At 36.5% G+C, this 25,035-nt stretch overlaps 1 protein-coding gene across 2 annotated transcripts in view; it reads left to right on the forward strand.

Moving 5' to 3' along the window:
- The window catches only part of TAFA2 (TAFA chemokine like family member 2), a 355,777-nt gene extending 331,283 nt beyond the window's left edge, over positions 1–24,494 (forward strand). For both annotated transcript variants that reach the window (XM_044384656.3, XM_057316454.1), the window contains exon 5: positions 22,359–24,494. In XM_044384656.3, coding sequence (XP_044240591.1) covers positions 22,359–22,370 — 12 coding nt within the window. In that variant the 3' untranslated portion in view covers positions 22,371–24,494. The remainder of the gene's footprint in view (positions 1–22,358) is intronic.
- The last annotated feature ends 541 nt before the right edge of the window (positions 24,495–25,035 follow it).

The following is a 25,035-nucleotide window of genomic DNA, read 5'->3' on the forward strand; positions in this document are numbered from 1 at the left end:
CATTCACAGAGAGATCCCTCTGGCAACAAATAACTGGCTGGCACCATTTCCTCCCCTACCCTTTAGCATAACCACAGGGACACCTGTGGGAACAAGTACAGAGCAGATGGTTACTAACTAACTTGCTTAAACCAAGCCCCACCCCACCCACTCCACTGGAACTACCCTTCACAGTCATCCTTGCCTCAGTCCCAGCTTCACAGGGCCCCTTGCATTGAAGACTGCCCCCAAACCCCTGCTCACACTGCCATCTCTCAATGTGGGAGTTTTGCAGAGCCTCAGTTCCACTGGTGGTGGCAAAACATCTCATTTCACAAGCAGACCAGAACTCACCTAGTTAATGCACCACCTTCAGGCCAGGGACCAATCACTGCTCACAACAGGCAAAGAGAGCCTCTGCAGATGGCTGGTTTGAAAGTAGCCAGGACAAAACAACAGAACACAGCACATGTCAGAGATACTCCCAGAAGCACCAGGCCCTGGGCAACAGGGGACACAACCCTGCAGGGCACTACAGGACGCCTTCTTCATAAGGCCATCACTCTCAAGAACAGGAGACTTCCATGACTTTCCTAACACAGATAAACACACACAGAAACTTAGACAAAAATGAGAAGATGGAGAAATTTATCCCAAATTAAACAATAGGACAAGGCTACGGACAGAGATCTAAGTGAAGCAGATATAAGTGACATGCCTGATAGAGTATTTAAAGCAATGAACATAAGGACACTCACTGGACTGGAGAAAAGAGTGAAACACATGAGTGAGAGCTGTAACAAAGAGATAAGGAACAACATAGCAGAGATAAAGGGCTCAATAAACAAAATGAGAAACATTCTTGATGTAATTAAATTGGCAAACTATATTGATAAAATTTTAAAAGCAGCAAGACAAAAGGAGATGGTTACATAGAAGGGAAGCCCCATAGGGCTAGCAAGGGGTTCTTCAGCAGAAACTTTCCAGGACAGAAGTAAGTGGCATGATATATTCAAAGTGCTGAATGGGAAAAATCTGCAGCCAAGAATACTCTATCGAGTAAGACTATCATTCAGAATAGAAAGAGAGATAAAGAGTCTCCCAGACAAACAAAAACTAAAGGAGTTTGTGACCAGTAAACCAGTTCTCCAAGAAATACTAAAGAGGATTCTTTAGAGTGGAATAGAGAGATCAAAAGTGACAGTATAAAGATAAGAAACATAAAAGCAATAAAAATGAATATTTTTGTAAAAATCAGTCAAGGAACTCACAAAAAAGGATATAAAATATAATAACATATACCTACAACATGGGGAGAAGAGGAGTAAAGGATGGGTCAAACTTAAACTACCATATAGACTGCTATATGCACAAGAGATTATACACAAACCTAATGGTAACCATATATCAAAAAAACTAATAAGTGTGCAAAGTGTAAATAGAAATCCAAATACATCACTAAAGAAAATCAGCAAGACATGAGAGAAAGACAAGAAAGGATCAGAGAAAAGCTCTAGAAACAACTATAAGACAAGTAATAAAATGGCAATAAATACATATCTATCAATAATTAGTTTGAATGCAAATGGACTAAATGCTCCAATCAAAAGACACAGGGTGACAGAATGGATAAAAACAAAGACCCATCTATATGCTCTAGAAAAAAAGCCAAAAACTATAAAGAATACTCAGCAAGGTTATTCAGAATTGAAAGAGTTTTCTAGACAAGAAAAGCTAAAGGAGTTTATCACCACAAAACCACCTTTTTAAGAATGTTAATGGTAATTCTTTAAACTAAAAAGACACTAGTAACAAGAAAACATCAAAAGTAAAAATCTCACTGGTGAAGGCAAATATATAATAAATGTAGTGGATTAAACACTTATACAGCTAGTATAAAGGTTAAAAGACAAAGTAGTAAAATTAACTGTAACTACAATAATTAGCTAAAGGACACACAAAATAAAAAGATGCAAAACATATAAAAAATATTGAATGTGTAGTGGGGGCAAAAATATAAAATTTTTATAATTCATTCAAATTTAAGTTTCCATCAACTTAAAGTAGACTCATTTTGGACCTAAAGATACCTGCAGATTGAAAGTGAGGGAATGGAGAAACATTTGTCATGCAAGAGTATGTCAAAAGATAGCTGGAGTAGCAATACTTATATTGGGCAAACGAGACCTTAAAACAAAGACTGTAACAAGAGACAAAGACACTATATAATAATAAAGGGGACTATCCAACGAGAAGATATAACAATTGTAAATATTTATGCACCCAACATAGGAGCATCTAAATACAAAGAACAGTTAATAACATAAAGGAACTAATTGATAAGAACACAGTAATAGTAGGGGACTTTAAGACCCCACCTGTATCATTGGACAGATCATCTAAACAGAAAATCAACAAGGAAACAATGGCTTTGAGTGACACACTGGGCCAGATGGATTTAACAGATATATCCAGAACATTCCATCCTGAAACAGAATACATTCTTTTCAGGTGCATATGGAACATTCTCCAGAATAGATGGCACATTAGTCCACCAAACAAGCCTCAGAATTCAAAAAGATCGAAGTCATACCATGTATCTTTTCTGACCACAAGGATGTGAAACCAGAAGTCAACCATGAGAAGAAAATCTGGAAAACCACAACCACATAGAGGTTAAATAACGTGCTACTAAACCATGAATGAGTCAACTAGGAAATAAAAGAAGAAATAGTACATAGAAGAAATGAAAATGAAAACATAATGGTCCAAAACCTTTGGTATGCAGCAAAGCTGGTTCTAGGAGAGAAGTTTATAGCAACACAGGCTTACCTCAAGAAGCAAGAAAAATCTCAAATAAACAACCTAACTTTACCCTTACAGAAACCAGAAAAAGAATGACAAACCAAACCTAAAATCAGCAGAAGGAAGAAAAAAATAGAACAGATCAATGAAACCAGGACCTGGTTCTTTGAAAAAAAAATCAATAAATATAATAAACTGCTAGCTAGACTCATCAAGAAAAAAAGAGAAAGTACTCAAAATCACAAATGAGAGGAGAAATTAGAATATTATGAAAAACTATATGCCAAAAAATTGGACAACCTGGAAGAAATGGGTAAATTCATAGAAACATAGAAACTACAAAAACTGAAACAGGAAGAAATAGAAAAGTTGAATAGACAGATGATGAGTGAAGAAATTGACTCAGTAATCAAAAATCTCCCAACAAACAGAAGTCCAGGACCAGATGGTTTCACAGGTGAATTCTACCAAACATTTAAAGAAGAGTTAATACCTATTCTTCTTAGATTGTTCAAAACAAAAAAATTAGAAAAGGAACTTCCAAATTCATTCTATGATGCCAGCATTTACCCTGATACCAAAACTAGATAGCACTAAAAAAGAAAACTACAGGCCAATATCCCTGATCAAGATGGATGCAAAAATTCTCAACAATGTAGTAGCTCATGTGGAATTTAAGAAACAAAAGAATTAAGCAAAGGGGGAAAAAAAACGAGAGAGACAGAGAAAGAGAGAGGGAGACAAACCAAGAAACAAACTCTTAGTTATATTTAGAGAACTGATGGTCACCAGAGGGGAGGTGGATTGGGAGATGGGTGAAACAGGTGATGGGGAATAAGGAGTGCACTTGTCATGATGAGCACCACGTGATGTATGGAAGTGTTGAATCAGTATATTGTACCCCTGAAACTAATGTAACACTATGTTCACCAACTGGGATTAAAATAAAAACTTTAAAAAAGTTTTTTATATACAATGGAATATTTTCAGCCAGAGAAAAGAAGGAATTCTAGCCATCTGCAGCAACATGGATAGACCTAGAGAAGGTATTATGTTAAGTCAAGTCAGACATAGAAAGACAAATAGCATAGGATATGTCTTATCCATGGAATCTAAGCAGAAGAAACCAAAAGTACCCCCTGAACACCAAGCTTATAGAGAACAAATTGGTGATTGCCAGAGGTTGGAGGTTGGGGGTGGGCCAAATGGGTGAAGGATGTCAAAAAGCACAACTTTCCAGTTATAAAATTATTAAGTCATTTGGATATTAAGTACAGCAATGGTGACTATAGTTTACAACACTGTATTGAATATCTGAAAGTTGCTAAGAGAGTAAATCTTAAAAATTCTCTTCCCACATAAAAAATTTTCTAACTATGTGGTGATGGATGTTAACTAGATCCTTGTAATTATTTTACAAAATATATAAATATTGAATCATGTTGTGCACCTGAAACTCATACATTAGGTCAATTATATCTCAATAAGAAAAAAGAATTAAAATTTTATTTTAAAAAGTAGAATCTTTTTATATGCCTAAGGGATTTTTTTTATGCATGCAACTTTGGCACTCTATGTGTAAATGTGGAGGTTTTATTTAACTCTGTGTGTTGTACCTGTCAGTGGAGATAGAACAAAATCATACCTGAATCTGAATTTGCTAAGCTTTATTGAACATCTATTCAGTGCCAGTCATTATATTAGGAACTAGATATCCAAAGACAGGTATAGTCACAAATCTTTCTGATGAATGGAGATGCCACTTCTTATGCACATTGTCTTTTCCCATCTAACTGAAAGTTTTGACATTTTTTCTGACCTACCTCCTACCTCTTATTATGAGATACCAGATTAGATAGGAGAGAAAGGGCAGACTTTTGAGAAGACATGTAAGGCAAGCAAGTAATTTAAAAAGTTGTCACTGTAAATCATCCATGCCTAAAAGATGCATTTTTTATAACCACGACAGAAACCATCATTGCACCAAAGAAAATAACCTCATTCTTTAGTCATACCACATACAAAAAGCTAAGAAACACAGAAGTCAGAAACCTATTCTAGAGCTCGTATGTCTAGTGATTTAGTCTAATATATAAGCAAGAAAGTGTTCCTTGGGAAGGGAGTAATAATGTGTGTTTAAGAAGACTTTTACATGAAAAAAAAAATTGCTCTACGACTCCAGAATGTTTCCAAGAGTTGTATTAGCTTTCCCTTAATCACTCACAATGGATGCATCGCCAAGAGCTGTTTGTCTATTTTTACGATGGGTCCTATTTGCCTCAGTGAGAAATGGCTGCTATGTTCTCTTGAGAATGCCTTCAAGGATGGTGTAATGATTAATAAACCAGTCTCTGGAGTCAGATTACTTGTGTTCACATCCCAACTCTGCCACTTAGTAGCTGGTGACCTTGGGCAAGTTACTTTACATCTATGCTCCTCAGTTCGCACATCTGTGAGATCATGATAACAGTATACCCATCATATAGGTTCCTTATATAGATTAAATGAGTTAGTATTTGTAAAGCACTAAAACAGTTCCCATTCAAGGGTAAGGGCTATATATACTTGTTAAGTAAAATACGTTAATCAAGAAAGTTGCTAATAGGCTCATAAAATGGGCCAGCTTTTTCAAAACTCAAACATGAACATTATTATTCCAAGTAGTCAGTCTTATTAAATAAGCACTAACTAGAGATATCTCAGGATTTCCCTTACCACCTCCATTCTTATTTAAACGTGAGCTTTAAAAAGCACAAATTCTTCAAAGGTTGGTCTGTGTACCTATTCCCTTTTGGATTAGTTACAGAAAGATCATGCTAGAAAGGAACCATAGAGATGGAATCGGTGGATTCTAGCGGCTATGATGGTAACAGGATCTGGGCCATTCCAGTTACCTGTCACAGATGGGCCCGGTGAAAACTGTTGTACTGACCAGTGGTAAAGGCAGGTTTATGCTGCAGGAGCAGAAACAGTTTCTCCTTTATAGCCACCAGAAAATGGTGAGGACTCTTGAGGACTGATCAGAGCTACCCAGTGAAGGAGGCAATTTTTTTCCCTGAACATTGCAATTATTGTCATTTACTCTACTGGTATTTCTCCATCCACTGGTACAATTCAAAGACAGCCTCACAAAAGAGTTTCCTTTTATGGTTTTATTCACTTTTTTTAAGGTTTTATTCACTTGAGAAAGAAATGTTATGCTAGGGTTTATGTGCTTGGTTTGTGGGTTATTCTTTTTTAAGCTTTTTGTACTTTTTTGTACTTTTGCCTATGGCAATTTAAGATGAGGTTAGCTTGGAGTAGTTGGTACAGCAGTAAAGGACTGTTTTATTGAATGCTGAGCTACTCTTGCCCATTTTGCTATTACTAATACAACTTAATGTTCTTACTAAATCACAAAAACACCAAGTAGAAACTGATGCTGAACGTGTTTATAGATATTCAGCAATTAGCAGAGGCTAATAATTCCTATTTATGGAATAACAAATAAAACCTAAGTGATTTTTTTAACCTCAGTACATTTCAAACAAAATGTGTTATATATAAGTTTTTACTCTTAGGAAAGAAAAGAAAATGTGTTAGACCTTATGTGCATAATACACCCTCTTTTTAATTTATCCTGACTCGAGTATAACATTTGAAAATAAAACAGACTCAGCACAGGAAATGTAAAACTTTGGAAAGGACAACTAAAGTATCAGAGAGCCAGAAATGCATCCATACTTAATGCCTTATTATACAGAGTTCATATTTTATAATAACAATGGAATAATGAGAATACTAAGTATATAAATTTCTGTTTTTGAAAATATTTATTCCAAAGTACTGTTTGTGTTTAAGAGTTGGCATTTATTGTATTCTCATTATAGGCATTATTGCAGTTAACCTTCATAGTAGTGTGATGAGATAGGGGCCATCTCCATGCATAGGAAAGGAAAGAGGTCTTTTGTAGTGAAATAACAGGCCACACACTTAATAAATACCCAAGTCAGAATAAGCCCATAGCTGGATGATACTCTTAACCTGTGCTCTTAACCATTACTTATTAATTACTGTCTGCCTGATTCTCAGTAAATTTTAAATTCATCGTTTTTTTAATCATCATCCGAAGATGACCATTCAATATATGTAGAACACACTACCTTTAAGCAACTTTTAATTATTCATGATAAAGAGAAGAAAAAAGCTAGGGGATATTGAAATTCACAATGATTTTTCAATTTTAGGCAAAATTAGGAAAATGCCATTATAACTTTTCATTATGATGTAACAGAAATAACAAAAAATACCAGTGAATGAACCCGATACTTGAGTATTAGTGTTTTAAAATAGATCTAGATTTTGTAAGCCTATTTTGACCTCTTTGTTACAATGAATCTTATATCTCAAAGGTAATAGTGTGTGCCATGGCTTTAATTGGATTCTGAGTTCATGACCTTGGATTACAATAGTAACTGATAACATTATAGTCAGTCTTTAACATTACAACCTCAATGTCTCATTTTTATGATGGAAAAGTTGAAGAAGTTAGTACAAAGCTATATCTAGGAACCCTTTCTCAATGCCAGCCTTAAAAATTTATTAGCAACTTGATGTGATTTAATGGGTTTCAGAAATGTTTTATGCTTCAAGAAATGTTCCGTTTTTTGCCAATCACAGTGTCTGAGATACCTGTATTAGAGAATCACTCATTCATAGAGTTAAGATTTCAACGTTCAAGAGTTGTTTACTAAAATTGAAGTTTCTACAATAAGGACAATTACTCTATATGGTGAAGATACAATGTATTGTCCATAATAGGACATTTTTCCAAGATAAACCCAACAGGAAGTCAGGACAATAGGTGTAAATCAGGACTACTACTCAAACTGAAAAATATAGTAACCCCAAGTACAAGTAACAACTTATGTTTTGAGCATTCGATGGAAGTAAGTTTGGAAATCAGACTCAATCTAAATATGATCGTTACGCAGAGGTACCGTGCAGGTAGAAGACCAAAGATAAATTTAAAATGTTACTTAATTTAGTGGATGACTGATCGATACCAAGTTCATCAGTAACACTGAACTCCTGAAACTTGACTTTCACTTTTAGTAATGGTTGTTTAGTAGTATTGTCAAACTACTCCATTTTCCCCTTCCCCAAAAGGAGTCTGAAGAGCTTAACGAAATATAAGACGGTATACTTGAGGCACTGGAAGCCAATAAGAGAAGAGAAGAGTTTCTGGTCCAGGATTTGGGTAGGAGGAAGACCAAGAGAGATTTGTCCAGTTTTAGGAGTTACTTAACCTATGAAGGTAATTGTCCGTGTCAGAGGGAGTAAAAAAGGCAGCAGCAGAAGAGGAAAAGGAAATCAAGAACAAGAACAACCAGAAAGCACTTGGTAGATTTTAACGCAAATTTATCAGTGACTATACCGAATGTAAATGGCTTAAGTGATCCACTTAAAAGGCAAATAAGTGCAAGGATTGTTATTCTGGATCAAAAGGTCAAAATGAAATATATGCTGTTTTGCAGGGGTGCATCTAAATTAAAAGAATAAAGAAAAACTGAAAATATGAAAATAAATAGAAAACATATTTATGCCAACACTAACCTAAAGAAAGCGGATATAATGATATTAATAGTAAGGAAGAATGTGGCAAAATTATTGCTAAGGAAGAACATTTTCTAATGATAAAAGGTATAATTCCTCATGAAGAAACCACATGATAAGGGATTTTTCTGCTTACGTTAGTGCTTGCATGCAACTTCCATTTTTACTAGAATTAGTAAAAATAAGTAAGTTCTTACTATGGTCAAGCAGGATCGTAAGCACTTAACACATATTACTTTATTTGATTCTCACAACCACCCCAGGAGATAGGCTTATTATTATCATCATTTTATACATGAAGTATTTTTCCACATGAGAATGAGAACTAAGGAGGTTGCCCCAAATTACATAGCTTATAAGCAATGGAGTGGAGGCTAAACCCAGGCAGTCTAGTCTCCAATTTATAATGATAAATATTTGAATAGGAAAAGCTTAAATGGACCAAATAATTTTTGGCTTCCTCTCTGCTACACATTTCAAACCGGTTTGCATTGGATGGGTTAGTTCCTAAGTTGCTCTTTTCCTTCTGCTTCAATTTTCCATTTAGACTCTTCTCCATCTCTTCTCTTCAAAACCCCCTAAAAGCAGAGATATGGTATTTTTTCTCATGACTGGCCTCACATTTCTCCTGAACTTCATTATCCCAAGAACAGCTGAAGAGTCTGGGGAGGAGACATCCCTTCAAAGAAAAAGTTAGATGCTACAGTAGAGGGAAGAGTGCCCTTCTTTTTCTAGATTGTTTTTCTACACTAGGGGATGTCTCAATCTAGCTAGATTGTAAGTAAATTTAAGTCATGCATTGAGAAATTCTTTGCTAACAGTCAGCTGAAAGCATTTGCCAGAAAAAAAAAAAAAACTTTTGTTTCCTGTACACACACAGACTGACTCACTACCCGCTCCTTCTGGAAAACTTTGTAAATCTCACTGTCTGAAAAGAAGGAACAGTAGCTTCCAGGGGAAAGAAAGACAGAAAGAAAAGAAAGAAAAGAAAGAAAGGAAAGAAAGAAGAAGAAGTCGTCACTGAGGTGTCTTGTGTTCATTCGGGTTCTATCCAGTTCTGACTTCCAGGAATGAGACTTTTGGAAGGAGGGACACATGCAGCATGTGTGTTTCTAGTTCCTTTCTGTGTGTCCACATGAGAACAAGGACCGTATCTGCTTTTGCCTCATCCTCAGTAGGTAACATAGAAGCAACAACAACATTTGTTGAACAAAGAAATTCATGAGTGAATAACGTCTGCGACCTCGGTTCCTACTACGCTCTCCTTGTGTGCTCCAGCGCCGCCACACCACCCTCCCCTTTCCTGTCTCGGGTCGTTTATACGTGTTGTTCCCTCTAAAGTGCTCTTCCCCCAACCATTAGCTTGACTGACTCTCACTGCTGTAGGCCTTTACGGGTCTCATTTCTCAGCAAATGTTCCCTGTCTATGCTAACTACCTCAAACACCCCTCTCCTCCTCTTGACTCTGCTTTTCTCCTGGCATGGCCTAACATATTTGAACAATTATTGTGTCTGTTGTTTGTCTGCCTCTCTAGATTGTCGGTTCATAGGGGTAGTGATTTTTTTCACACCTAGGACCGTGTCTGCTACTAAGTATTCGCTCAATCAGTATTAGTCAAGTGAATGAATGGAACCAGACGTGCAGGACCTGTTCCACTAGGTTTGAAGCCTCAGAATGAGGATCTCAGTCCCCCCAGACTATCACCTACTGCTCAGAGGCATCTTCCAGAAGTTCCACCTAATTTATCTAAACTTCAGTTTCTTCAACTGTAAGTTGAAGATAATAGTAATTAATAACAAGGCCTAATATCTGTAAATAGTAAACGGGGATAGTCTCAAATAATTTTGAGGATTACAAGAGAAAACAAATGTGCACTAAGCTGTCTATTGATGCCAGCAATTATGATCTGAGAAGTGGAGGCAAAAGAAGGGGTGAGGAGGGTTCCAGATTTCCCTGAGGAGAAGGGATCAACTCTCTTTGGCCTTCTAGTCTAGACCAGAAAATGAAGGTTTTTTTTGCTAAGCAATTTTTGCTAAGCAAAAATTAACTTCTCTTTGCCCTTCAAAATACTAGCCTCTATATTTGGAAAAAAAAAATGGGAGGAGGGGTCAGGGATCCTGCACTAAATATAGAGCATATAATCAATGTATGCACAGAGAGAGAGATTGTATGCACAGTATTATTTGGGGGGCAAATCAATCATTGTGGTATTTACTTTGTTCTATTATAAGAAATTGATGGTATTTCATTTATACCATCACACATGATGTCAAGCAAGCATGTAATACTTAGGTGTAGGATAATTGTCACCACGGAATATTTCATGAGAAAATTTTCCTGACAGTGTTAAGCAGCAGTATGGAAATTACTCAAGAGAGAAGTGCATTAAAAAAAATTAGGATAATTTCTAACTGAAATGTTAACTGTAATGAGTATGCCAGAATCAACCTTGATGTATCTATTTGGACATTTTCCACATCCCAAGTGGTTAGTCTAATACCAATTAAAGCATCACACATTGCTATTATCTTCTTGCATTATTATTTTCATGAATTAATTTTGTTTTAAAAATCAGACCTTTTCCAAAGGAGAATAAATTTAAATATCTGAGGTGCGAATGTGAAACTGATGTCAGGACCCACACATATCTATAATTTCAAATTCTGAAACCAGAGAATCATGGGAATAATCCTAAAAAATTTAGAATGGAGGAACTGACCTTTTGGGTCACTTCATTGTTCCCCTAGCTATTCACAGAGAATCCAAATAGTAGCTCTAGGTTTCCTTCCTGTGAAATTACATACCACTTTCCTCTTATGTTCATTCCTTCATTTGTCCATTTATCTACCCACCCACCCACCCATCATTTCAGTTTTGCAATTTAATAAATATTAGGCATGATTTATGTACCTGGAATACTGCTTAGAACGGATGAAGCAAAATGTATGCTAGTATCTTTTTTCTAATACATCATAGTTTAGTGCAAGAAACAAAGAGATTAATAAATAATCAAAATATGATGAGATATGTATTAGACATATGGATAGAGTGCTGACGGGATGAATCACAAAGGTTGATGATTTATGAAGTGGTAACATTTCTTAGGCTTAAAAGAAGAGTATTTCAGGCAAAGCTAAACCAGATACAAAGATAAGGGGATATGGATGGGCATGTCAAGTCCTATGAGTATTAGTTATGACTCAGGTTGAGCTTATGTCTCTCTGAAGGGGTTGGGAAGACGGAGAGAGGAAGGTAGGTGGGTTGATATGAAGCTCCTCTAAATTTTCTTCAGCTTCATCCTTTGTCACATGTGTCTTTGGCAAGTCATGACACTGATCTACTTTATGACTGCCCTGGCTCTGACCTTTGTGGATAAAAATCAAGTGATCATGGTGACCAGAACTCAAAAGTTTCATTCTTTCTCAGGCCATATTTTAGTCTTATATTTTCCAGTGAGGTAGGGAGAGATCTAGGCATGATGAGGACAAGCGGTTGGTTCTTATTACTCAAAGACTCAATTTTTTTTTTAATTGGGAAATAATATCCTCAGCTCTCAAATTTATGTAGGAAATGTTTTGCTTTGATTCATATTACCAAAATCTTCTATTGTCTAATTCGAAATTACTAGCCACTCCTTCATGATTTTATTATTTATTATTGTTATTCATGTTATGCTCTCAAAGAGTAAATTATTCAAATGTTTGAAATTCAAATAGTACATATTTTATATCTCTGGAGTACTTTGGGAAAGAGATGATAAAGAAGGTTTGAAAGTCTTTATCTAGAAAATGTCATAAATTACAACTGAAAAATGTCATGGATCCCATTCAGACTGTTAATGAGGATTACGTAGTTGATGAGCAGAGAATAACGAAGCTCGCTTGTGAATGCCTATGGGTGGCTAGACCTATACATTGGTTAAATGACTTGGCCCCATTTATCAGCATTAAATTGTGTATGATTCAGGTTCATGCTGCAGCAAGATCACAAATGACTGTAGACATGGATGTTCAGGAAAGCCTATGGATGGTTAAGGTAGCAAATAACAAAAAACCAAGGTAGCAAATTATAATTGAATGCTACTACATAATACCATTTGTACAATTCTTTTACCCTTTTATGTCGAAATGATCGTGTATGGATTTCTATATACTTTCTCCCTTGATTTTAATGAACTTTTTTATTAAGTTAGTGCAGAATGCTTCCCAAAATATTAACAAGAAATTCTTACGATGTTTGTATCACTTTCTTGCAATAGCTTTTTATTTTAGGTCCCATTTATGAGTATGCATTTTTCTGAAATTGAAAAAAAAAATGTTCTGAGAGTTTATAATCCTTTAGGAGAGATGCAAACCTATCTCCATTGTGAACTTTTACAGGCGTAAAGGAAGCTGTTGTCTCTCTGTCCCTTTATGTGTGTTGAAATGTTCCCTTTCTCCCAGGTTCGCTTCTTATTATCATCTGTTGAACAGTGGAGTACCTGACATGTGTTTATTCCTTAGGCAAACGTGTAAAACTCTTCAAGTTCGAATGGAGAAGTAGAAAGAGAAGGTTTCTGCTGTGCCTGATGACAGTTTTTGATTTTTCCACACTCAAAAAAATTCTGGCTCCACGTTGGAGCACTAGTGTGGCGAATCCTAGTGTTGGTCGGATTCTAAGGAAGGGACAGAAGTTTCGTTGAGGAGTAAAGATTCAAAACATCTCCTGAAATGAGCTCTCGTCTTGGTTTATTTCTCACAGAGCAGCAGGTGTGTACATTGTGTTACAGGACTAAGTGTAACCTACTCTTTCTTATAGTTACCATTAGCCTTCTGGGTGCTCCTGATTTCAGGGGGAAAGATGAACTTGGTACAGCTTTAGGGATCAGAAGGCAAAGAACTTAAAGAAAGGCACTGAGCTATCTTTTATAGAACTAATGAGACCCACAAATTAAAACTGCCACAAGGAGGTGAACCTAATATTGTCACTTACAATGGCCCTGCAGTAGACATTGTTTTTCCAAGAATAGGAAATGGATAATACAAAACTTTGGGTGTATTAGGGGACCTCTGTCAGTGTTCAACCTGCCTATTAATGTGGAAATTAGCATGAAAAGTACTGAGCCATCAGGCTTTCACTAAATCACCATAAACCAAGTGAAGATTGTATTCTTTCCTAATGGTCTGTTCTTTCTTTCTATCTATCTATCTATCTATCTATCTATCTATCTATCCATCCATCTATCTATCTATCTATCTATCTATCTATCTATCGCCCTGTAACTGAATCAGCTATGTCAAACTAGCATCTAAACAATGAGAAATAGCTAAAGATTCACATTTTGATCAACTTTGGGAATTTGAAACTACAGAATTGTGACTAGTATTCTAAAACCAAAAAACAAAAACAACCAGAGAAGAATACAACTGAGAAATAGAAGGGAAAAAGCAACGCATCCAGTATATTAAACATCACAGACTATATTACAACTTTTCAGAAAATACATTCTAGTTTTGCAACTATTTCCCACAGATATACCACATATGGAAGGGATCATCTCTAAATGTAATATTATGGCAAAGGATGGGGATGGGGAGGAGGGCGTATGTGCTACCTCAGGCATGGTACTAGCGTGGTTCAAGTTCCACCAAGTTCTTCTCCAAGTGACAGCAACACAGTCTTTATTCAGACAGATAGCTCGAGGAAAGGTTGTGACTAAGAGCCATTTGCATTTGTAACTCAAACTACCCAGGAGGTTCAGAGAAAATGTTGCTCTTAGTTATCTCTAGGCTACTAAGAAGTATTTCTTCCATGTTTCAGCCCTTCTCCCCAACTCCACTTATCTTAAATTCACCTTCTGAGTACAGTTCGTACCGCGTACTTCTGCTAGCCCTCATATGCAGTGAGGCTGAAGTTGAGAAGTGCGATACTTGAGCAGATAGATTTAAACTTCTTCAAGCAAGGCTGTAAGTCTGAAAGTGGATACAAACTATCAATTCAAATTACACTTTTATAAATTAGAGGTGAGTCTAAAAAAAAGGAACCGAATATCAAATCTGGCAGGTAAAGTACCTTCCAATTGAGTTCAAAATCTCAACTGTCTTTAAAAATGTGTGAAGTAGGCTGGTATATGAAATAATATTTTTTTAAAGTCTACTCAGATTTCCTCCAAGTATTCAAAATGATTGTTTTCCCTGTCTAAGGCAAGTCCTGTCTAAGGACTTCTCGATGTTTTTAAGCGAAACATAACTGGATCCCATTATCCTGTTGTCTTTCAGAATGATCTTGATTTGGGGGGTCATTTTCTACCTGAAATAAACACAAGGTGGGAACAGGGCCAGGAGAAGGAAAGTCTTACACTTCCTAAATGTCCCAAAGGAATTTATTAACTACCCACAGAGATATCGGGGAATGTTTTATTATGCTAGCAGTGAATGTCATCCGGACAGAATCAGTCGATCTGCCTGTGAGGAGATGAGTGTGCTTAAATGGCAACACAAACAGTCATCTGCTTTCACGAGTCACATAGAAGAGTTCATGGAAGGCGCTCTGTACAGCTTTCAAAGTTCCGAGAAATAATGCAGGTCCATCTGTTCAAAAGATTCATTTCCAGTCAAGATCTTTACTTACACAGCATAGGAACCTGAAAGCCATTGACAGATGTTGTATTTGTGGTCAAAGCTTACTAGTTTTGCATTTTAATATAATGAGTAGGCTTCTTAGAAAAATGAAAGCTACACAGTGTTTATACCACCACTGAACTTAGGTAATTCAAATAAAGTTTTATCCCATTTGGAATTAGTGCTTCTTAAGAAATGTCAGAGTAGTTTGGGGATAGAAGGGAATGGGAAGCTCGCTGGGTCTAACAGGCTCACTTGGCAGATAGAAACCCTGGAGATTCAGAGATTTTTAAGTGACTTGTCCAATGTGCTCAGACCAGCAGGTAGTATCACTAGTATAAAACTCTTATCAGAGTAAGGCCACCCCTCTTCCGTTATGCTTGGTGTTTGGGTTCTCTCCAGAAGTGTAGTTAGATTATAGGGCATCTTCTGCTTCCACACTGTGTGATACCTAAATATAACCAGTTAGCTACGGCAATGCTCTCTGTTGTTTGAAATGACTATCCTTCCAATCACTCAAGGCTGTTAAATTTTTAGAGAATTTATAGGACAGATAACAAGGTCATTTAGTAGAAACGCTGACCCTAGCAGAAGTATTATACAGCTGGCTTTTGGTGCCTCGAATGTTAAAATAAATGTTCAGGCCAAGCCAGCACCGGACATTCTTAGGAAGGAAAAATAAACTGTGGCATGAGAATCCAACAGTTTTCATGGCTATAGGAATCATCTCCATTGCCAAGAAAGTAAAACAAAGCCTTAGTTTTTTTTTTATATATAGGTAGGTAGATTTATGAAGATGATTCATACGTCATGGCCATATAGTGCCTCAGCTAGACCTAAATGCTGCCTGGTCGGCTTACTCTGGAATTATTATTCTAGACTGACAGGTGTCTTTCATTTTGTAATACCTCATTATAGAAGGTGCTTTAAGATAGGACAAGTGGATTCACATACAGTTATGACCAGCTCAATGGCAGCTTTGCTCTAGTTTAAATGAGAAAACCTGCTACTTCAGAGTAACGATGTTTTAATTGCACATTCAGTACACAAAAACTAAGGCAAGGGCTTAATTCATACACTTGTAAGAGCTACATTAAAAAAAAAAATACATCTGCAGCAAAGCAGCACTTATATTCCAAGCAAGGGAGAGTTCATTCAAATCAGCTTTTAGGATTATAAAGTTTTTCTAGCTTTCCTTTTATCAAATAAGTTGAATTTACTTATTATCAGAATGTTAGTTTGACTTGGTACCTGTTGTGATGTCATGAAGCAGCTGTATTATAAAGACTGGACATGCACTGCATTTAAACCTACCACCTCCTTTTGGAAATATTGCCACATATTTATTCCTTGCCTTCCAACTGTTTAAATATTGTTCATCAGTCCAAAAATAAATGTTTCTCTAATAACATGGGTATTCGCTGTAAATTCAACATATTTTTATGAAATTGACTTGTAATGTTCGTTATGCATTGTCTGTTCTATTATTGTGTGTATAGGACCCATTTTATATTCACAGGAACTTAAATATTGTCCAATAGTTCCTCATAACAAGACTTTAATGACCACACTGGAGAAAAGATTTTTTTTTTTTGAATTAAGCTAAAATGATAAGATTCACATTGATGCTGTGGAAATTTGGCAGTGATTTCTCAAATTTATGTTGACTGGAAAACTGAACAACTGGGATTTAAAAAATCTGGAGTATGGGATAAAACTCAAAGTAGAAAAATATCAGCAGAATCATCAATAATGAATAAGGAAATTTACAAATCTGCATTTTGTTTCGGCATAATTATACCACAGTTATTTTTTTAAGGCTAGACGGTTAAAGTATAGCGCTGATTTCCTAAATATTTGCTCTGTATGCAAAGTCTGATGGCAGCTGGTCCATTAAAAAGACAAAGTAAGAATGAAAAAGAATAGATTATGTGTCTACAAACACTCGTAATGTACGATCAGAAGAAATCAGGGGCAAAAACTAGGAATTCAGTGCATTCAGAGGGCTAGAAATGTGTGTGTATATAAATAATACATAATAAGAATTACCATTTACATAGTGTTTATTACATGCCCAGCACTGTTCTAAGCACTTGACCTATTAATTTATTTGCTCCTCAGCTCATACAACCCTATGATGTAGGTACTAATATTATCCCTGTTTTACTCAAGGTCACACACTGAGTTAGCAGCAGAACTGAGCACTGACCCTAGGAAGCCTGGCTTCAGGTGCATTCTTTTTAACCACTACTCTCTATCACCTCATCTGAAAAGAGTCTCCCTCCCAAAGTAGGTCCAAACAGTGGTGCTTCCCTCTTGACATGACTTTTATGACTAGTAAGAATACAAAATGAGTAATTGCAAGATCAGTTTCTATAAGACGCTGAAAATTAACTTAAATCAGTAACAGAGAAACAAGCAGTAATGCCCCCTCCCCCCAATAACTATCCTACGTATCACCTTTTTTTTTTTTTTTTAAAGATTTTATTTATTTATTTGACAGAGATAGAGACAGCCAGCGAGAGAGGGAACACAAGCAGGGGGAGTGGGAGAGGAAGAAGCAGGTTCATAGCGGAGGAGCCTGATGTGGGGCTCGATCCCAGATCGCCAGGATCACGCCCTGAGCCGAAGGCAGACGCTTAACCTCTGTGCCACCCAGGCGCCCCCCTACGTATCACCTTTTATGTCGTGTTTGGGAATTACTACTACTACCACCCGTTATTTAAAAAGCATTCACCCAGACACTTTGGAAGGATTATCTGATTTCACCACGATAGCAAATGCATGGGGTCTGGTGAAACCATTCTCATATTATCCTTGGGGAAGACCAGGCTCAGGGAGTTCAAATAGCTTATTCAGCCCCACAGTGTGAGAAGATGCTAAGGAAGAGATCTGAATCCGGCTGCACCGTCGCATCTCTCATCATCGCGTGTTGCCTCCCACTGATAACTCAGGCGGCGGGCCTTGAGCGGGGAAAAAGGAATTACGGACTCCATGAATAGAATTATTTTAAGAACTTTATAAGATCATCTTTTACACTTGGGGACAGGACAGATTCTTGAATTTCCTTTTTAGCCTTTCTAATTTATCTTCACTAGAAGATAGGCAGAGGATACTGCAGAATGTTCCAAATATAAAATAAAAACAGTATAAAATAGCTGACTTAACTTCATATTTAACTAACGTTATGTATGCCATTACCTGGTTTTGTTTTCTCTAATTATATTGGTAAACAGACTGAAAGAATGTGATTTTAGCACAGATTTTTGAGAAATCTAATCAGGATCCTGTAATAGATTTGTTAGACTGGGAGAAATAAATGGGTGGGTTTTTTAAAAAGGGGATAATTCTTAAAGAATTCGTTTTTTGTTTAATGTTAGCAGGTTAGCTCCATCCTGGTGGATCATTACTGAGATGGCTCTGTGCTTGTGACAAGAAAAGCTGCCAGTACTGTTACTGTTACTATTAGTATTATTACCTTTTGCATGTGTCAGCTGTCAAGTATTTTCACTTGCTGAGTTGGCTGGTGTGCAGCATACACAAGGAAGATTTCCATGAAAAGGAACAGCTGTGTGAAACATTGCCTTTGGAAAGGCAGATTCACTGAGGTGGCGATTAAAACGCATGAGGCTCAGGGCACAACTGTAACGATCATAGGACCACTTCTCTCCGTCATGCAGTATTTTATATCTACTGCCCTCAGAACCAAAAGGCAGTACATTTGTGTAGCAAATGCTATTTCCTATCCTGTAAAGATGGTTTTATTGCAACCTCCTGCTTTCAGTTACTGAAAACTTGGCTGAAAATTCTCTTTACAAGCTACCACTTTTTACTATGTGGCCTCTTCCAAAAGATACGGCTTGAGTGAGAGAGAATAATATTTAAATGCTAAAAATAAGGCAATGCATAATGTGGTGTATTAAAAAATCTGAAGTAAGAGCAACATTTGTAAATGTCAGATTGTATTAGTATTGCTGAAACAGCCCTTGCGTATCAGGAAAGGGTCAAATGGCACTTCTTTTCCAATTAGCATGCCAGAATTCTGACTTGAGTAACTTGGACTTAATAAGCACGTAAATCATAAAAGGGTTGATTTTTTGTGTGTGTTACATTTTACACGATTTAGTTTTACATATTACTGTGTCTTTTGTATTAGGTGATTAAAATTGGTAATAATGTACCTACATTCAAAATCATCCTTATGTTTTGGGGCGCCTGGGTGGCACAGCGGTTAAGCGTCTGCCTTCGGCTCAGGGCGTGATCCCGGCATTATGGGATCGAGCCCCACATCAGGCTCCTCCGCTATGAGCCTGCTTCTTCCTCTCCCACTCCCCCTGCTGGTGTTCCCTCTCTCGCTGGCTGTCTCTATCCTGTCGAATAAATAAATAAAATCTTAAAAAAAACAACAACACAAAATCATCCTTACGTTTTTAAATCTCTGGTTTTGCCACTCGAGTTGGTACAAATCCGGAGGTTGTCAAGGAGGCGCTGAGACATGCTCACGCATGATCATACGTGTGCTACACTGAACAGGACAAGGAGTTACTTAGCCTTTGTTTGGATTCCTTAAGAGTTCCTCTAATGTGACTAAATATCTGTTAGTACTTCTAGTGGTTCTCTTGTTAAAAATTCGTGCATTAAAAAAAAAAAACTTCTAAAACTTTTATTATACTAGTTCAGAATAGATGTTTTCATAAACATTATCCTATTTGATCCTCACGGCAACCCTGTGAGGTTAACAGGATTATCTCCTTTCTACACACGGGAAAACTGGGGGTCCGAGCAGTGGCATGACATGACCACTGTGCCTGCAAGCACTACCACCATGACCTTAACCGAGAACTCCACACGCCAAACCACAATTACTTGATCAGAGTAATTTACAAAAATGAAATCTAAAACAAAGAGCCCACGTAAGCCCTATCTTCATCTCGTAAAATGTGCTAGGATATTTTTAGGATTAATAAAGTAGGAATATTGTGGAAAACTGGAGCAAGAAAAGTCATTTTAATCATGTTTCAATCTATGCTTAGACAATTCTTTTAGTCATGTTTAAATTTTTATTTTCTAGCAATTATTTTAGCTGAAAGAAATAGAATAAAACATAGATTTATGGTATTCTTATGATTCTTAGGATGTGCATTGTATATATGTGTTTGTGTGGAGACGTGTATGTTTACTGAGATGGAGGAAAAATTTGTTCTATGGACATAAACCTTTGGGATTGTACTGTAAATTTGAGTGTCTATTTTTAAAATTATGTGAAAACAAAGCTTTAATATATAGTTGAGAGAATCACTCTCCAGTTTTTTTTTTAAAGATTTTATTTATTTATTCGACAGAGATAGAGACAGCCAGAGAGAGAGGGAACACAGCCAGGGGGAGTGGGAGAGGAAGAAGCAGGCTCATAGCGGAAGAGCCTGATGTGGGGCTCGATCCCACAACGCCAGGATCACGCCCTGAGCCGAAGGCAGACGCTTAACCGCTGTGCCACCCAGGTGCCCCCACTCTCCAGTTTTATATAAACTAGCAGGATGAAATACGTAGCTTGGAATGAAGATGAGAGGCCATCTACCATAGCCACGAACAGATTACTTAGAACTGGCGCTTGAAATGACACAGGAGGACACGCCACTCGCTCTCGTGGGGTCACGGCACCATGTCCGTCCAGTTGCCTACACTGAATCCCTGCTGAGGCTAACCCCTTAGTTCTGTCTCTCTCAATTCCTCTCTTTTCCTCGCACTAGTTTTGGAAATATAGTCCCTTATCATGCTTTTTAAGTCTTCCTACTGAGAGGAGAATCGCCAGAAAAGGCAAGTGGATCTTGCTCAGGCAACGGCCATCAAGGATTGTGTTAAATCAGTATTTATCAAGAAAGTTTATCATAAAGAGTTTGTATTTTTCACAATGATCAGCTATCTCTATTGACAACCTGTGACATAATGTCTGTAGAAAATTCATATTTACTTTCCGCGGTGTTCTTAACACTCACACTCAAACTGGGAGCCATTCACCGAACTTCTATAAAATGACCGCTAAGTGGAAGACAAATTGAAAATGAGATTGCTGCCCTCCCTAAGATAGCCCCTGCTCCCAGCATCTCACCAGGAGGTGAGCAAGCCCCTTCTGTGTCTGTGTCCTTCCATTCTCAGTCAATTCCTCCCATAGTTCCTCTGTGCATGGGAGTAAGAAGCTTTAAAGATGCTTCCTTGGGCAGGATAGCTGACCAATGAGATGTCAATAAGATGGCTGCCTCCACACAGAAAATACTTGTTTCTGAATGTATAGCTTCGTTTTGCAGTGTAATTTGAGACTAGGTGTGGTAGAGCCAGAGCTAGGTTATTTTGCTTAATGTTTCTCTTTTTCATAGTTGATCAAAAAACAACAAAACAAAAAACAGCCTTTCCATAAATATTTTATGGAAGGATGAGTAATTATATAATTTAATGGAGTAAAACCAAAGTCCACAGTAACTTTGAAGAATTCACTTTTTGTAATAACCGTTGCTTGAAAAGAATAGTTATGTAACCAAGTACTTTGATATTAGAGTATACTTAGGAATTCACTGACACAGCAGAAATCTGTCTCTCTACATCCATCTATCATCTACACGTATGTATATATATAGAGAGAGATAGGTATCAGGTATTCTGGATGTCTATTTTTTTCCTGTACACATTCTTTGGACTTAAGTAGGTGTGAAAAGCCAGTGTGAACCTCCCTTAATAATATTTATAATAGCATTAATAATGCTATCCTAATCAATTTTTTGAGAATTTTGAAAAATATAAAATTTGGTAAAATATTGTACAATCATTGTTTTTCTCCCCAGATATTTTTCTCCTCATGAATAATTTTTCCGAAATCTAACTGAGTCAAATAAGCACTCAAGTTTTAAACTATTTTCAAGAATGGATTTTATGGAGCCAATGCCCCAGGACTTTCTTGAAGATGCGGTCTGACTGTATTCCTGTGAACAAAGGTCTTTTTTTACTGAGGCCTGGCATAAAGTGTTTATGATCTCTGGATTCTATGTTCCAAGCCTATACAAAGAACAAAGATTCCAGAATCATTCTTTGGATTTGAGACAGGCAGCATCACCAGTTAAGATCTTCCTGGTCACAGCTGCAGTCATTTGGGTAATTGTGCAAGTGGCTCTAAAGTACTGTGAAAGGATAAAGAGAAAAAAAAACAAACAACGGGTGTATTTTTATAAGATGGCAACATCTGAATATGGTATTCCTTTAAAATTCAACAATTTATTTGATATAGCAAATACCACCATTTTGAGTTATTAATTTCTAATACTAAATTGTGTTTGGAGTTTTAAGATCACAGCCTTGTTATAAAATGATTATATTTTCTTCTTCCTTTGTAGGTAACCCATTAACGAAGGAAAAATCAAGTGATCCTCAAGCCTGATTACCCTAAACAAATGCACAGAAACTTAATTCCCGAGGTGATCTTGAAAGGAGATTTTTATACCGCTCACAAGAGGCACTGCAGAGTCTTATTTCCAAGGGATTTCATGGCTCATAACCAGCCTCTTCTTGAAACCAAGACTTTTAAAAAGTCAGACATGAACTTCTATGTCATGAAGATTTTGTCAGATTTGAACTGTGTTCAACTTGTAAAATTGCACTTGCTAAGAGAATTTGAAGTTGCCATCTGAAGAGTTGGTGTTTCCAGGTGATGTCAGAGACACTCACCTTTTGGGTTCTTGGCCTCAAATGTGACTGCTTTTCTTGTTTCTGAAAGTCTGCCAAGTGCACCGGCCTTCTGCCATGGATATGTTCCTGGGTCCGGTCCCGTGTTCACTGGTTGGTGGGACTGCACCCGGCTTTACTGACATTTCCTTTGCGAACTTCTCTGGCATGGTGTAGACTGAGACAGTTTTATTTGTATCCTAATCTTGGAGCTCTGAAAGCCTACATGTTTTAACATCTTACAGTTGCTTTTGTTAAAGGAATGGAAATATATATCCATTGATAATAATTATTGTTGGCAAGTAATAGTTATCTGAATACATCAATCATATAAGAATGTATAGACAAGCTGACATGTTTCCCCAAGGCTAACATACTACTGCAGCTGTCAGTTAAATAGGTAGTAGTTAGAACTGAATTTCCATTTTCATTATATGCTATTTTGTACTTCTAGAGTACTTTCCCTCTTGGTTTTTAAGTGGGCTTTTTCTTTCATGTTTATATTTACTTTTTCCCTTCACAGAAATCAGCAGTGAGCAGTCAAGTATGTAGGTAGCCTTCAGTTTCAAAAAAATCGCCAGGGGTGCATGTAGATTTCTGATTTCTTAGCTTGAGAGTTATTCACTTAAGATTTCTTCTAGTAATTTTTTTTTTAACTGTCCTCTCATTTTATATAGACTGTCCCTTGCTCGCTCCCAATGACTGTTTGAATGCTTATATATTTGTTCAGTCTGTTAACAGAATTGTTCATTTTCCTTGGTCTCAAATTTATAAATATTTGCTTATAGTTGTGCCATTCGAACAATTTCTTAGGTCAGTTTCTGTCCACAGTTTTGTAGTCATTTTAACATTTTTGTTTTTCAGTTCTACAGGAAAGTCTTACAAATATTTAAAGGCCTTAAACATGTACGTAATTTTTTTCTAAGTTATTACAGAATGTATAATTTTATACTACATTTATTTTATTTCATTTGTTATGTGAAGTTGGAGAAGAACTGAAAATGCATAGCCATTCTGTAATAATATTGTGTAAATGTATAGTTGAAGGGATGTAATCGGAGACACTTCTTTGTTTACTCATCTTAGCCTAACAGGAAGGTACTTCAGAAATTGTCCTATTAGAAATTCCATTATGTTAGAAAAGATGTGACCATTTTTCATATTTTTAAAACTCAATGCCATGGTCAATTAAGTCTATGTTGGTTTCCATGATGGAGGCTGACATACCTTGGAGAGTTTTGGTCTGTTAGTTGGTAACAAATTTCAAAGACCAGTGCATTACCCAGAATGTTTTCTGGGCGGAAAAATTAAAGTGTAAAATTGGTTAAAACTTAAATTTGTAAAGTATACTTTGAACACTGAACCAAAGTGTGCTGCCCTCCAAGTCCATGGGATAAAATGACTTCCTCCCTCCATGTTAATTATACATAAAACTAATTAGATGGCTTTGAGTGGATTTTGCAATAGTTTAAGACTGTATGAATTCTGAAAGAAAAAAGTAACAGTTGTGCTGGAATTTTTCCATCAATTATAACAGCATTAATTTCTTTGGAACAAAGTAGAAAACTGTATTATTTTGGAAATTATGAATTTGTCTAGGTTTGTTTGAAATTGTAGATCATGCTTCTCATTTTTTTAACTGAGTCCTTTAAAACAACACTGGAAATTCTGTATTATATTCAAGTGTAATACATGCATATCAATAGAAAAAAATAAATGGAATTTCAGATATACTAACTAGATTATCCCCAGTAGATTAATGTTGTGACAATTCAGAAAAGGTAAATAAAATTGGGATATAAAAGGGACTCTCTTTCATGGGTTACATTTGGAGAATCTGTCTTCTGGCGTTTTATTTTAAAAGTACTTCAGTTACTATCCAGAAAAACCTCGGAATTCATGGGCAAGCTGACATAAATTTTTCAATCTAACTGTTAATAAGAATCCATGGCAACTCTTGCCATTTACACAAGGTTCCAATACTTGATTTGCTTCTTTGCTAGGAAACAATTGAAAGAGATATATTTACCCTTGTGCTATTTGCCCACATCTTGTCTATGAGGACAACTGATGTATATTTGCTAGCAATACGCAAAATTTTTCTATTATACAAATTGTTAAATATACTGCTTATCCTTTGAAATTCATTATACATGGAAATGTTAATGAAAATATCAAATACAGTTATAACTCAGCATTCAAATTTCTAAAAATAATTTTTAAAAAAGTTTAAAATTCACAAGAAGTTACAAAAAAGAGTGGAGAAGTTCTGTGTGCCCTTTCCCCCAACTGTCCTCCAATGACAAAATCTTGTAAAACCAAGAAACTGACATTGGCGCAATATTATTA

This window comes from Ursus arctos, unplaced genomic scaffold (assembly GCF_023065955.2).
Source record: "Ursus arctos isolate Adak ecotype North America unplaced genomic scaffold, UrsArc2.0 scaffold_21, whole genome shotgun sequence".
In the NCBI taxonomy this organism is placed as follows: Eukaryota; Metazoa; Chordata; class Mammalia; order Carnivora; family Ursidae; genus Ursus; species Ursus arctos.